Source organism: Lissotriton vulgaris, chromosome 9 (genome assembly GCF_964263255.1).
Source record: "Lissotriton vulgaris chromosome 9, aLisVul1.2, whole genome shotgun sequence".
NCBI lineage: Eukaryota > Metazoa > Chordata > Amphibia > Caudata > Salamandridae > Lissotriton > Lissotriton vulgaris.
Window position 1 is genome coordinate 388958504 of NC_141697.1, and position 16669 is coordinate 388975172.

Consider the following 16669-nt stretch of genomic DNA (forward strand, 5'->3'; position numbering starts at 1 on the left):
CCTATCACTCATGCCTACATGGCTGCAAACTCCCCTTCTTACAACTTTCATTTGTTTCCTTGTAAAATGGCGAAAGGCTCTCTATCAGCTGGTATTTTGGCTGTCAAGAGTGCAGCACTGGGGAAAATGTACCTTGCCTTAAATTAAGATCGCTTCCCAGCTGTACTTCATGCTGACAGCACGTTGGCATCAAGGCCCCTACCCAAAGAGCGCCACATTATTCCAACAGTGCGCACCCTGGAGGAAACAGCATTTTAATTGGGGGACATCGGGCTGAGCAGCGCCCCGCTCCTCAACAACGCATTGCTATAAATGGCTGCCGCGTACACGTCTGGGCCCATGTTCCTTCCAATTAGTACTTCTTGACCTGTTTCAGTCTAAAGATGTGTGGTAGCCTTCACTAGGATAAGATGGCAGCGAATCAGACTGTTGCTTTCTGTAGCCTGCGGCGCCCTGTGGAAGGCAGGCTGTAATGAGCGCTACTCCCAGGGCGGAATTGAAGGAACAGGGATAGGCCTGCTTTTTTTCCCCCTCCTTACCATACTCTTTGCAGTCAGTTATTCCCAGTTCTGATTCCGCATCAATTACTGCACATGTAGGTCACTCCGGAGATGTACGCTCACGAAGCATCTGAACTTCTCAACTGGCTGTGACTGCGCGGCTTACAAATGAGCAAGCGGCGCTAGCAATAGCCATGGCCATGGCCCAATGAGAAGCCGAGAACATTGGAGGTTATAAATAGCGTAGGCTGACTTCAGCACCGATTTTCAGCCTTGTTGGATTTGTACACACTCCAGTCTCTGGAAACCTGCCTCCTCTCAGCTGCAAGCAACAGAGGGGATTATGGGCGACCTCGCCCCAGACAGTAGGCAGTCAATCCACGCCAACAGATGCACTCCATAATCACCTTTGCTTAAACCTCAACTTGATATGAACTCAGGCTGCGACAAGCCGTCAAGAGTATTTGAAGAGGCGCTCTAATGCCCAAAGGCAGTGCCTAATCCTATTCTCACACTGAAATGTGTTTATTTTATAAATGGGATTCAAGAGGACCTGGAAAGCAGATCGAGGCGAGGGCACCACGAATAGAGTCGAGAGCGCACCTGACCTGGGAGCTCCCACCTCGGATCACACTTAACACACAACCTTAAGTCAACTGGCAGCACGAAGGGGGGCACTTTGAGCCAATGCTGTACATTTTCAAGATTCCCATTTTAAATTATAGCGCCTAGATAGAAAAGTGCAAAGCATTACAAAAAGCATCCGTGCATCAAGCAGTACATTGGAGACCCAATACACTGTAAAAACAATGCCAGAGAAAAGATCACGGAGGCCGTTTAGGAGTGGCAAGGAGTCGCAACTGCGACCCGCTCCCTGGCTTGGCCCAGACCCCTGGCATGACCTTTGTGACCCCTGGCCTCAGAGTAGTGAAATCCGTGCCAGGCATACAAGTGCAGCTCCACATACCTTGTTTTTGTCTATTTTTTAATACGCAAATAGTGAATAATATTTTATTATTCACAATTAGTGTAATAAAGAATAAATTACAATTTGCTAGGATATGACTCTCCCTGGCAGCTGAGGGAAGTAAAACACGATTTTAAATGTACTTTGTGTGCACGCTTGCGGGTGAGAGTGTGTTTATGTGAGAACGAGTCTGTGGCTGTGTAAATGTGTGTGTATGTGTAAGCATGCATGTGTGAGTGAAAGCAGAGGTTAAATGGCGTGTGATGTCACCTCCGCTACCCTTGGCATTTTGGTGAATTGACGTTCTTGGAAAAGATACTCTCAAGCAGATAAGCTACCTGATCCCTTATCCTCCTATGACCTTTGACCTCACATCATTACCACACAGGTGCTGTTCTAGAAGTGCATAACACATCAAAAAAGACTTAGTACAAGGTAGAAAAGGAGCTACAGAAGGCTGTCCAATCTGGGAAGGAAACTGATCAAGAACCTTCCTCCTGCCTTACTAAGGTATGGTCGTTAATCTCGGATGTTGTAGCTCAGTGGGTTTGGGGTGTAAAGGCACTAGCGTGGATGGGAGCTAAGTTAGGCAGCCAGGCATTAAAGTCTGCTGAGGGTAAGTTTGTGGATTTGTGAAGATATCTGGATAGTGTTGTGGCATATATTGCCAAAAGGAGGGAAAACAGCAAGAGACAGAAGTGTCCAACATTAGAAACACAGGGTACAAGTATGACACACAATACCTGGGTATCATGAAGAGAACGGGAGAGAGTGGCTATTGACTTGTCAAAAAATACATACACATATATAGATATATACAAATACATCTATACATACAAAAATGTACATAAATACCCATATATAAATATATACACACACACATTTATGTACACATATATCTCTATATAGATATATATTTATATCTATAGATAAATATAAATTAATGTACTACATCTGACCCCTTGAGAGACGATTTCTGCTAGATGGAGTGGAGCAGAATGTGTGTATATATATATACAGAGATAGAGAATACCACACTTTAATCAAAAAACTGAGAGCAAATAAGAACTTGGTGATCAGACAATCTGACAAAGGGGGCAACGTGGTCCTTTGGCCACGCAAAATGTACTTAGAGGAAGCCCACAAACAACTCAACGATAGAGAGTGCTATCGTCGCATTTCCATGCAAGAGGCATCTAATTCTAGGAATGAAATTTACCTCAAACTATCTGCTTGGAGAAGCAAGGGCCTCATCACGATGGATGAATATAAGTTCCTTAAAAAAGACTACCCAGTTACACCGGTGATATATTTCATCCCCAAAGTACATAAAAACTTACAACAACCCCCTGGCAGGCCTATAATATCTGCTTGTAATAGCTTACTGGAAAATATGAGCAGATATATCGACTTTTTCCTACAGGAATACGTGAAAGGCCTGCCCTCATTCATTCTTGACACCAGTGACTTATTGAGAAAGATCCAAGACTTTATATGGTGCCCTGTGTCCTAGTATCTATGGATGTTACATCGCTGTATACCAGCATATTCCACATTGATGGTTTGAGGGCTGTGCAACATTTTTTGGGGAAAAGAAATCAGTGTTTCCATGATCATTCTAAAATGTTGTTGGATATGATCAATATCTGTCTTGAGAATAACATCTTTCTCTTTGCCAACCAGTTATTCATACAGACCAGGGGGGTGGCAATGGGGGCCTGCTTCTCTCCCAGTTACGCCTGTCTACATATGGGGTACTGGGAGGAGCAGGTCCTGAGGAAGCAGTTTGCTGCCGTCATGGATACCAAAGTAAAACTTTGGTTAAGATATATAGACGACCTGGTTTTTGTATGGGATGGATCGGAGTCAGAGGTGATCCAGTTTATTGAAGAATTGAATAACAACAGCTTAAATATACAATTCACAAGTACCCTGAGCAGAGAATCCATTGTATTCTTGGATGTGGAATTATATGTTTGTGATAATAACTTACACACTAGATTATACCGTAAGCCCACAGCTGGGAACACGCTGCTACATGCTGGAAGTCACCACCCAGCACATTTGATACGTAGCATCCCTTATGGGGAGATGCTTCGTATTAGAAGGATATGTAGCAGTGAAGATGAATGCCGGCTGGCACAATCTGCATGTAGGGCTCGATTTGTTGAGCGTGGCTATAAATCAGACACCATAGATAATGCTACTAACAGAGCCAATAGGATTGATAGAACTGCACTCCTGGGCTCAGGTAGTGCACTAACTAGCTCTGTTACTGTGAGCGCTGATGGTGAGACTAGATTAATCATGGCATACAATAAACAACACAAGAGTATCCATAAAATAGTTAAAGACAATTGGTCTTTGGTCTCCTGTGATCCAGTGATTGGATCCTCCGTCAGCAAGTACCCCAGCATTACCTATCGAAAAGCACACTCAATGAAGGATAGTCTAGTGTCCAGCAGCCCTGAAGTGGTTTCAGGAAATTGGTTAAATGACAGTAAAGGCTTTTTAAGATGCTCGAGCTGCAAAGCTTGTAAACATGGCGTCAGTAAGACAGAGGTTTCCACCCCTCTTTCACCCTTTCCGATCAAAATCCAACAAAAATTAAACTGTAAATCAGAATTTGTTGTGTACGTTTTGGAGTGCCCGTGTGGCCTAAGATATGTGGGCAGCACTAGGCCACAGGTGCATAAGCGCATATTACAACACCTGCGAGCAATTACTCATGCAGATGCAGCTTATCCAGTAGCTAGGCATTTCGAAAGTACTCATGGAAAGGATGCGTCTTTGCTAAGATATTTCGCGATAGATTGTGTTCCTCCCCAAAGGAGAGGCGGTGATAGAGAGTCACTATTAAGGAAACTAGAGGCTCGCTATATAATACTTTTGGATACCAAGGCACCGCTAGGCCCTAACATAGGGGAGGACTGCCACACCTATCTCTGAATATATCTATGCAATACATGTTGAGCCTGTCATCCATGAATTTTATGATCTGAGTTGTTCTATTTGAAATTGTACCTGTGATTTTGAACTGTGGAGTATATATTCTGTTTAAACAACTTAATCCCCTTTTTCCCTCCATGACCAACATAATTTTCATAATTTTGATTTATTTTATCATGCACTTGGTAGCACATTTTTCTGCTATCAGCTTATGTTGCACAAAAAGCATATTTGCACAATATATTTGTTACATCTCAGGCTTTGGTATATGCCCACTGGGGCATCATTGCACTTTACGTTGACCCATTTTGTAATACAAGACATCTGGATCAATTGTGTAAATAAATCAATTATTATTTTAGTTATATTTTAATATTTATATAACTATTTAATAGGCTTTTAACTTTTATATTAATTTTAAAAGTTTATCATTGCCAATGCCATGTAAATGTTATGTATTAACTTATAACCTTCTGAGAGTTTTTATATTGTGCATAGCTTCATAATGTTTAACACTTAAACAAGAATTTATGATGCTTATTGTGTGACTATTGTAAAACACGGGCATTCATGCCGCAATATGATGTTTTGGGAAGGCTAGAAACATTGATAGTATTTTGTCTGTTTCTATTCCATGTGATGGCACATTGCACTTTAAAAGGGTGATCAGCCCTCGTGACGTTGTCATGTGATCAAGGCTATCTCTAGCCGAAACGCGTCATGGCGGACTGGTGCAGGGCTAAAAACTAGAATAAAATATTTGCACCAAACTACGGGTCTTGCTGGTTTCTGTGTCTTCTGATCAGCTGAATTGCTGTGTGTTGCTTGCGGGAGCGCCACGTACCTTATATATATATATATATATATATATATGCAACAAATCCTCGAACCTCCGAACCTTCGAAAGAAGAAGCAGACCCCACGTTTCAGGCAAGATGTAAAATTTTATTTGGACCTTTCAATGACGCGTTTCGAGTACAATGTACTCTTGTATTTATATATATTTATATATACTGTCATTGCCATTGTGGTACCATACACAAAGATTAGAATCTGACAATTTAAAGAATTGTAGTATCGTATTTGATTCTAAAAAAATAAACAGTAAATGAGTTCAGTGCTCAAGTGATCTCACATCTTGCGCAATTGTATATATACAAAATAAAGGGTAAAATTAGGGCCATGTAGGTTCAACAGTAAGGGTACAAGTTTAATTTTTTGTTACATATTAAAAAACTATTTTTGTTAGTGCATTTTTGATAGTGTTTTCCTAGTGTCCCGCATGGCGTGCCACAGGGCTCGGCAATCAGCCCTATTCTTTTTAATATCTACTTGAAACCCCTGATTGCTGTCATCAAGCTTCATAATATTGAGATTGTTAACTATGCGGATGATACTCAATTAATTCTCTCCCCCATTCAACCTCTCTAGATGAGTTTCATAGTTGCATGCGGGACGACATTGTGGCTGAGGGATAACACGCTCCAATTTAATGCGTCCAAAACGGAGTTGCTTTACTGTACCTCGGAAAGGATTCCTTCTGGGCTGCCTAGTAATTTTTGGTTCTTCGATACCCCCAATTTGGTTCAGCCTGTTAAGTCAATTAGCAACCTGGGTGTGACATTGGATTGTAATCTTACTTTGGAGGCGCATGTGGCGAAAGTAGAAGGCTGTTTGCCTGGCTGTTATCCGTTCTTAACGGAAGATTTTTCACTTGCTTCCTCCTTTGGCACGCTCATTGATAGCTCGGAGCACCGTACTTAGCAGAGTTGACAACCGTAATGCCCTTCTCCTTGACTCACCGAAGTTTCTACTTGCTAAAATGCAGAGGCTACAGTCAACTGAAGCGAAATTAGTACTAGGATGGTCTACAAGGTCCTCTGCCTCATTGTCTCTGGCGGAGCTGCACTAGCTTCCTGTGAAACAAAGAATCCAGTTTAAATCACTCTGTTTGTATTTAAGGCCTTGCATGGAATGGGTCCTACCTCTTTTCAAAGCAAATTTGAGTGGTATGTTCCTGTTCGAACATTACGCTCATCTGGTGCAAAACTGATAAAAATCCCTAGATTAAAAAAAAGTTAGAGCAGGGGGTAGATCCTTTGGGGTCGCTGCTGCAAAGCTCTGGAACACCTTGCCTTTTGAGCTGAGACAAACCAGTGACCTCCTGCTATTTAGAAGTAATTTAAAAACATGGTTATTTCCCAAGATCTAGGGGTGGGCTTCAGTAGGCTCTTAAGGAGGTATGCTATGTCAAGTCACTATTAGCGCCAGGATGCCTGTCAGGTGACAGTGCGCTCTAGAAATGATATAAATAAATAAATTACAGTGGTCGATGGCGTTTCGATAGTTGTTTCATATAGGGCATTCAACAGGACAATTATTATTGAGCAGATTAGAGCTAATATAGTCGCAAAGGTACAGTACGTCTTGAAGCAAAACGAAGAATCCCCTAATGAAGCGGTATGGAATCCTATAGTTGTTTAAGGTGGGGCCCTGGTATTTATAGGGTCCAGAAAATTCTCCAATTGAATCCACACTTTTGCAGTTAATGCTAAAGAGCCCAGAGTGTGATGAGGAGGAATGGGTCAAAAAGGTGCTTGACAGGCAGGCTGGGTTGAAAATGCTGTGGCCTGGAGTTTCATCTGATTTGGATGTATGTAAATCGCATGACAATGTCTGATCAAGGTGTGGCATCAGTATACATCTCTGGTAGGTGCAAGACCTGTTCACTTGGCAGAGCTTTCTCATACAAATTCAATACACCAAAATAAGATGAATCTCCAATGCAGCTGTTTTCAGACCTGTCGCGCTGGGTACCCTTCGGATCAATTTCTTCACATAAGATTATATTCTTAAGGTGTATGGCCTATATTACATTGTCTTGTAAAAACAAATCTTCAGTAAGTCTTTTTGTTTATATTGTCTGCATCACGATTTGTATGTATTGAACCACTGCAGTATGGCTTAATGGGTCCGCCTACATGAGGCATTCGCAAACTTCGCTGTGAGTGATGGCAATCTTCCCTTTCACAAGGGACACATCCACACGCAAAGTAGTTCCCTTAAATGCCAGGGAGTACTATGGCAGTGTGTTATTTTTGAAACAAAATATACATTGTTGCTTTTAGTTTTTTTTTTAAGATTGTTGATGCCACCAACTAACCCAACAAGGTTTTTCAACAACCATGACAAAACAAAGCAAACATTGATGAAGCCAAAAAGCTGGTAGCCAACCACCTATTGGTTTGCCAATACTTATTTATTTTAGATTCTCCCACTCCCCAAATGCCTTGAAGAAACACGGACGACAGAGGGTCCACCTGCGCCCCTGGCAGCGAGCCTGCACCATTCCACTATGGTTGCTGCAGATCCCTCAGCAGCAACTAGCAATAAAGAGTAAAGTAGCAAGAAGATGCACAAGGACAACACAAAAACAGAAGGAACGTGAGACAAATTAGTCACTACCGTGCTCGGATCCGCCTGCAGACCTAATCCATCTCTTCTAAGCCGCAGTAAAAGCATTACAATAGCATGCATTGATACTGATTAAATGTTCAGGGCTCCAAGTAAATTAGGCAGTCGTTTGAATCACTTTTTCTATCAGACCCAATTGATTTTATTATGTTCTAGCCACGAGAGACAGCATTTTAATAGAAAGGAGCCCGACTGCCAGAAGAAATATCATTATTAAATTACTGTTGTCATATCTCAGCGGATGAAATGCACCGAGGTGAATGATCCGTGTTCCATTAAGCCTGATCCAGCTTGTAATAAGATGCACTGCAGTCTCGCTCCTGCATCAGAATCCTGTAGGGACCCTCTCTTTACTTTCCCAGAAGCACTGCCGACAGTGCGTCTTCACGGCTATCACAGGTCTCCTGAACTTTAAATATCCTTCAAATCCTTACCTATCTCAGCAGAAGCAGACCTAGTGTTGGCAAAAATGTCTTTCACAACATCTTTGGCCTGATCTTCCTTTTTCAAAACGGATAAAAGCATGTTATCAGAAGTTCACTGCTGAGTGAGCAGATGTGTGTGCACAGGACAGTCTTCAATGTCTAGTAGAACATTGGAAGCTCCATTGAAAACAATGGAGTGCTCCGGGCTTATAATGACTGGTATAAGCCCAGAGCTCCAACATTCCAATGTTTCTTTGTTCACAGCTGTGGCTGTGAACAAAGGCTTCAGGGAGCCTGAGGGGATTTGAATCCCCTCAGGCTCCCTTGAAGGCTTTGTTTTATTTGTTAGAACATTCTGCCCTCTAGTGGCAGAATGTTCTAATAGACTTATAGCCCTTCGTAGCTGGGCTATAGGCTATACTATTAAAGTCCTGCTCCCTTGTTAAAGGCCCTCACCAAGCGGGTCTATAATAGCTGGTATAGCCCACTGCGGTGGGCTATAAGGCTATATTAAGGGATATTCAAGTGGGGCAAACTGCCCTCACTGGCACCATGCCAAACGAAGCCGAACTGGGCCTGGTTCATCCCAGATGATCCGCGAAAAGATTGATTTTTAAAAAATGAAAACCTGATCTTTTATTTGAACTATATTTAGCATTTCCGAGCGATCAAGTTGAGTGAGATATCTAAATAACTAGCACTTTTAGCAAGGCTTGGGCTTAGAGTCATGAGATGGACCACCCATGAAGGAAGCTATTGAGGGTTCATTGCCAATGGGCAGGTTTGTAATGTAATGAGTGCAGAAAGGGCTGGCTCGGTTTCAACTACCTAGCTCGTGCCGTGGGTTTCAATGCACAGACCTAATGAGTTCTACGGTTTTATTCTAGATTGCGTCCCTTGAACTGACAAACCCAGGACTGGAAACACTGCAGAGTCATCATGAAGCGAGGCAGCAACCCTAGCAGCAGGCTAAATCTTTGCACCAGTTCTGCCCCTCTTCATTCTGTGCTTGCTCAGCCACTGTCCGCTGCTCTCTTTGACCTACTTCATAACCACACAGAATCATCTTTGTGTTCCCATCAGCATAAAATATGAGTACCCTGCCAAATGAGCTTTTAGGTCCATCCCAATTGATGCCTTCACTGATTCAGAGCATTGCGGCTAATTCACTGGTCTGGAACACATCTTTTAACAGAGTGTCCTCTATGCAGCCGAGCAACTCTGAGAACTAATTTCTATTTTAATGCATTAGTTGCCTACCTGACCAGAACATCTATTTCATTTTTTAGCTTTGAGTCTGATCTCTTCGCCTCCTCTTTTAAGGTCGTATTCAGGGTCAAAAGCTTGTTTGGGCTCCCTTCTCATAAACTGATCACCTGGACTTCCTAATTTATGCGACACTTTCCTTGCCTATGAAAATGCATGTTGTCTTTACCTCCTGCCATGCCCTCGGTGATATTACAATTCATCTACGCATTGGTACTCGCAAACATGTGCCCAGGGGCCACAAAGTGTGGTCTGTGGTGCGTCGGAGGGCCACACTGATGCCAACAGGGTAGGGGTGGGTGGTCTGGGTGGGTCAAGGATTGTGTAAGGAGGTCTAAGAAATGTTAAATAAACAGGAAATCATTTATTTGCAGGTTAATAAATGATTGCCCGTTTACTTATAAAAACATTCTGACTGTTAGAGCTCAGCAACTAAACAGCAGCTGATGCTGCTGTTCACCAGGGAGGCCGCATGTCAAGAGGGCCGCAAGTGGGCCCCGGGCCGTACTTTGAACATCACGGATCTACAGTCTCCACAGACACAGAATATCCAATTCCCAAATTGTTTTGAATGGACATGCAAATTTACCATTGTAAATTTAGTAGTACCTCCTAACAAATCAGGGGTAAGCCACATCTGCTCACAGAAAAATCATTGTCAATCGGCCAGAAAATGTTATTGTGGTGTAAAGTTTTGTATTTGTACTGATTTGAACCAAGCATCACCAGTTGTAACCTTTAAGAATAAAATTATGATAGCACAGTGTAAAAAACACTGTGCTTATGAACAGCATCATGCAAAGAATGTATGCTTTCTTACAAAGTTTGCAGGGGCTCTGCATTGCATGAAAGTGGGCCAGACCCCCAAAATCCTCCACGTTGACAAATACTAAGGAGACTGCATGGTGAGTAGCCAGGATTTCAGCATCTTCCTCAACTGGCAAGTCAGTTTCATGGTGTATCCTGAAACTATAGAATCACTTGGTGCACAGCACTTCATTTACAGAACTACTTTAATGGAAGAAATAAGCAGTGATCCGTTTACTGCAGTTTTGTCCTCTTCCAGTGAATCTTAAGAAATGCAGTAATATGGCATTATGGGCAACTAGAACAATTTACTAACAGCAAAAAATGATAACTCTCCACACACAGTGGCGTAGCAAGATCTTTTGCCGCTCATGCGGCCCAGCGTTTGCCGCCAGCGACGACTGCAAAGGAGGGGAAATGCTGGCAGTCCCTGCGATTGCCGCCCCGCGAATGCCGCAGGTAAGAGAAGGGAGGGGTGCCGCCCCCATAAAGTCTTGCCCCCCCAGGAGGACCGCCCCCCTTTGCTACACCACTGCATAAGTTCAATAGAATTTGTGCTCACGTCATTAGCACTGATTCTTTCATGTTTATTGGTATTAAAACAAACTCAGGGGTGATATCACGTCGCCAGGCAGTGAATGTGTTATTATCACACCAGGGTATGTTACATGGGCCACAGCCAAGAACGCTTGTGTCAACTTAATGTGGTCCAACTATGATGATAGCAAAAGTCATACAGATGATGTTGCCTCATAAGCTCGTTGTAAGTATGTGGTATATGTATAGAATAAATCTATCCAAAGGCATCAGAGAGCTGTATAGGGTCAAAGGCAAGGATACGGTCAACAAGGGATTGGGGAAGTATCTGGTTAGTAGACTGTTATTGCAAATCGCAGTGTTCTTAAAAATGTGTGTCTCAACTCTTTCCTGAATTGGAGCCGGTACGGCCGGGATAATCCTGATCCATAATTGATTTGGAGACGTTGTTCCTGATCCTGGATGCATGCATGCAAAGGGCCTGTTGCCATGTTCTTTCTTTTTTGCACTTCTAATTTATACAACAGTATTAACAACAGTAACAATACACATAATATGTGGAAGAAAAGGGCAGTGTTTGCACATGTGTGACTTGTTACAAACAGCTCTCTATAACAGAATGATCACAGGATGGTAAGAAATTGCCGCACAGCACAAATTGAAGACGGAGTCCTATTGAGCTTCTGTGCGACATGTTCCCTTGTAGGATGCAAAGACGTCATCCACAATCAATCATCATGGCTACTTCTGTGCAAATTATTGTGGTCATAATGAGCGTACCCACTCATCGAAATCATATAGATGCTGAGCTTTTTAGTGTAGGGTGCCAGGGTGGAAGGCTTAACACACTATTAACATGGTTGCAACTCTACCAGTTGAACTAACATTCTTCAATTCTAAACCGGTCTTCCCTATTTGATAGAATGTGGTGATCTAGGTTAAACCATTTTTTCTGTAGATCTCGGTTCCTTCATGTGCCAGTGCTGGGAATATGAAGGTATAAGTTTAGCAAAATATTTAAAAAACTGGACCCTTTCATAGATTACGCAAACATGGAACGAAGTGGGCATCACATAGGTTTGCCTTTGTTCAACAGACAGGTACGAAGTATAACTACTACAATTAGTAGAATGAAGAAAGGATAAAAAATAGAAAGACAAGCACTTAAATACACAATCGAAATGAAGTGGTGGTTAAACACAGATATAGTGTCTTAAAAATGTTCAAAATCTTGCAATCGCTCTATCAGCTTACATCTCACAATCTTAAGAGCTCTCTTTGGTCTACACACAGCTGTCATCATACTCTGCTCAAGTGTTTTATGACAGATTACTTGAGTTGCTTTTCTTTCCAAATAACGTGGTACATACTTATTTCAGGTATGTTTCTTATCGCTTTTATGTGGACCACATACCATTGACATCGTGCCTGACACAACAAGTTCTGTGTTACTAATAATCCCCATGTACAGATGTGCTATATAAACAATGGTATTTTATTTCAAGGTAGTTTTCTATTTATTGAAGAGAGGAGTTACCCAGTCTAATATATGGTCAAAAACAAGGTTCAATAATTGCCTTCCATGGTTCACTGTGTATACATCACGGAGAACCCCGGTTTTGTCTTGGGAGCTTAAAATTATTGAAACCATATGTATGGAAAAAAGGTATTACTTTATATTCAGTCGAATTAAAATTCATTTCAAGCTTTTTACAAAAAAATAAAAATGTGTATGTATTAAAGCAGAAGTGACTGCCATTATAGGCATGTTGCACCAGACAATGACCAAAAGTAAATGAATTAATTAATGAAAAAAATTGATGTAGCGCATCTGTCGCTTCATTAGAAGTGTCCTAGCGTTTTGACGGTGATGGCAGTAGGAACAGAACGATGCTTCTCGAAACAAAAAAGTCTTCAGCTGGGCTTTCACTAGCGATATATCAATGGTACAGTGGTAGAGTATTCCAGAGAATAGGAGCTAAAAAAGAAAAATATCTACCACCAGATCTAGCTTCCCGCATTCTAGGGGCGGACAGCAAATTATGACTGGGCTAGCGGAGTGCCCTAGGAAGATGATATTTTTTTTTAGCTTGTCTGTGATGTACCTAGGCCGAGCTGATAGAAGGCTCTGTGCGTAACCATATATTTTCAATTTGATTTTAGATTTAGCCGGCAACAGTGCAGCTGTTTTGGGCCTTGCCTAATAGGAGTTTCTTTTTGGAAAAATCAGTTCAAACCGAGCTGCTGCATTTTTGAACATGCTGAAGCCGGGTGAGCAGGTCCTGAGGAGCTCCTAGATAGAGTATTTTAGCATAAACTAATCTGAAGTGAATAATGCATGTACAATACTCTTCCAGGTGACTAGAGAGATTTTTAAAGAACATTCTTAATGATTTCAGAAGGTCCTAACAGGTGGTGGCAGTGGAACACCTGGGGTTTGAAGGATAGTCATATCCATTAACATCCCCAGATTTCTGACAACAGTTTAGGGGGTGGGTATTCGCCCCAGCTCAGGAGGCCAAAGTCTCATAGCATCGACTGAGGAAGGAGTACCAACACTACAATTTCTGATTTATCAGAATTAAGTTGTTGACAGGTATTGTACATCAAGTCCGCAACAGCAATGAAATAGCCCTGAAAATCGCCAACCACAGTGTCATTAAGATGTTGAAAAGCCCACATAAGTTGTGTCATCTGCATATGATACGATGTTGAAATGATACAAAAGAAAGCAATATTAGAGGTGGATATAGTGAATTGTGGACTATCTTCCTGCTTAGATTTGCTTTTTGTTAGAATTTAATTGTTTCAGAAAATGGAGATGAAAATATCCCTCATAGGTCTTACATTTTGGACTGGGTCCGGGTACAGCGGCAGTGACGAGAGTTGTGTTTCGGAGTGGTACGGGGATAAGCCTTTTCGTAAATTCCTCAGGTCCCCAGAGCTTGAGTGCTGCAAAGACAAAGTGGTGAACAAGAAAATTGTGAGCGAGGCAATTAACTGGAATGAACAGTTCAGTCTCAACAGCATGCTCCTTGTAAGCAGATGCCATGCAACCTGTAGCTTCCACAGGCAGTGCTTTAGAAAGAAACACACCAGTCAAGCTGCTCAATGAATTAACCATGGTTCTTATAATCTTAAGCAGAGTTAAGGGACAAACCCAAAAGACAATGTTTAAATAGCAAAAAAATAAGGTAATTAGATTTTTCTGCACAGATTACTCGCCCCGGGAAAGAAAGAAAGGCAGATTAAGAGCAGGAGAGAGTGAGGGTGTGCTTGCATGATCTTCTTGCTCACTTCAGGCATCCCATAGACAGATCACTGCTTAATCACTTCCATTGCAGGAAGTACTTTATTTAAGCTGGTGATTGCCTCTGCGCCCACTTGCGCTCATTACTTTGGAGATTGGCACTCATTATATCATCATCAGACATTACCGATGGCAAGAAAGTGAAAAACACACAAAGTGGAAAGAAGGAGGAAGAGAAAGACAGGAAAAACTGTCACAAAGGAAGAAAGCATGAGTACGATAGATAGGCAGGGAGTGCCTCGTGGTGGATTAACCCCTTGGGCGCGGCCTCGATTCTGTGCCTGTGCGACAGAATCGCGAGTGGGAGGGTTTATGGCGGCCCCAGCCGTCATCAGCACACGCCCACCGTAGTGCATGATGGCTGGGGGCCGTCATCAGCATCGAAGGGGTTAAAGAGGCATGAGGTGGATTCAAGTCGCACACCATTGCTATTCGGCAAACTAATACTTAATAGCACTGGCCATGCTCTTCAAAGCAGAGCTTTGGGCAAAAGCACTCATTCTTTAACAAATTAAGCACTGAGGCCTGGCAGATGGAAAGTGGCAAGAAAACTATCTCATGATAGATCCTTGGATGTAGGCGATTTAACCCTGATAATCTGCAGAGCCACAATAGGATTAAACAGTAACAATTACCATACAACTCTTTCGGAAGTGTGGGTTTTGCTTGGTACAATATGGAAGTCATAACATTTTTCCAGACGAGCGCCAATAAAAAAGAAGTATAACCATTTAAACATGCATAAAAAATGTGATTGAAAAGTTTCAAGCAGACATGGGTTCCTAGAATCCTTGAAGAATCTGGCTCAGCCCTACCAATGAGAGCTACAAATTGGCACCTGGAGTAAACATGAATAGGGAGCAAGCGCCTGCAATTCTGTATATCAAAAAAGATTCATTCATGCATTTGCAATGAGCATTTGGGATTAGTCTTTCCCGAAGAGAAACTTCTGAATCACTATGTGGCTCACCTCATTCACAGTAATTCCACAGCAAGTCCTCTGCACTTCCACATGCACTTAAGTGACTAATTGCGCCTGGTAACAAGCAGACTAACATTAGGAAGACCGCAAGTTGAGAAGAGCTTGCAGTTTTCACTGTGCATTCATGTGGACATTTGATGGGCTGAGCAATGAAGTCAATGGCAATAGTCTCTATTGGAACATTGGAATGTGGAGCACTCCATTGAATACAATAGAGTGCTCCAAGCTTCTACGGGACAGTAAAAGCCCGCAAAGCAACATTCCAATGTTTTACAAAGGCCTCTCGGAGCCCGAGGGGATTTAAACCCCCTCGGGCTCCGAGAGGCTAGCCTTGTAGCCCTGCATAGCTGGGCTATACCATCTATTAAAAGTCCTGCTCCCTTGTCAAAGGCCCTCGCCGAATGCTGGAGTGGGCCTTGAATGCTGGAGTGGGCCTTTAACGCTGGAGCGGGCCTTTAATAGCCTGTATAGCCTGCAACAGAGGGCTATAAGGCTAGATTGAGGCATTGTTAAGCTGTAACATGCCAAAGTTATAGGAAAGAGTAGTAGTACAACCCTATTGGTTTGTCTAGGTAGAAAGCACATTTCATATTTGTGAACACATTGGTGACATTAGCGAAAAAAGATTAGGGTAGATAAAAGACTGGGGATAAACAGTTGGCGAAGAATGGTAAACAATTATGGTTTTTTGTATGTTGTTAGCTTTTTTTTGGTAGAGCGACAAAGAAGTTATGGACAGAAGACGATCTGAGAGTTCAAGAATTCATGTGCAACATTCTCATTATTCAAGACTTCAGGGGCAACAGGTCGTGATAGAGACAGGATGAGAAGTACAAGAATGGTCAGTAAAAGAGATTCAATGACAATCTGATGCATTGGGACAGAGATGAAAATGTGGTGTGGGTTCACATTCTGAAGCCAGATAAGTGTGCCAAGGTTAAGTCTGTTTTTTTCAGATGCCACTGGAAGTCCAGTGGCCAACCTTAGAATATGCGGGAAAAGAGGCAACACTGTCTTGTGGATAAACTGCGGACACTAAAAACAGAAAAACAAGTCTTTGACCCTTGCTGAGGCATTTGACAAAAAATGTGATTTCTGCAAAGTTATTTATCTCCCATTGTCTTATCTTCTGAATAACTGCAATGCAAAAATACCCACCGTCCCAGTTACAGGACTCCTCTAACTTCCATCATATCCAGATTTCAGTCATTTGAGAAGCTCCACATTTCCCATGTCTAATGCTTGGCTATGTTATCACAATGTGATGCACTGACCTTTACAGATGCACCAAAGCATGTATACCACATTATAACAGCACCCGTCTGCCCAAAAAGGGACCGTTTATTTGTATTATTTGTATAGCACAAACATCACCTCGAAAGGTATCGGAGCGATTCACATCATGAAATGGAAGAACATAGTAAGAGAGGTGATTACGAGGGGGTAACATAG

At 42.2% G+C, this 16669-nt stretch overlaps 1 protein-coding gene across 2 annotated transcripts in view; it reads right to left on the reverse strand.

The window, feature by feature from the left end:
- Nucleotides 1-16669, reverse strand: part of CCDC85C (coiled-coil domain containing 85C) — a 270400-nt gene that overhangs the window by 45816 nt on the left and 207915 nt on the right. For both annotated transcript variants that reach the window (XM_086937759.1, XM_086937758.1), the window contains one exon: nt 13773-13877. In XM_086937759.1, coding sequence (XP_086793885.1) covers nt 13773-13877 — 105 coding nt within the window. The remainder of the gene's footprint in view (nt 1-13772; nt 13878-16669) is intronic.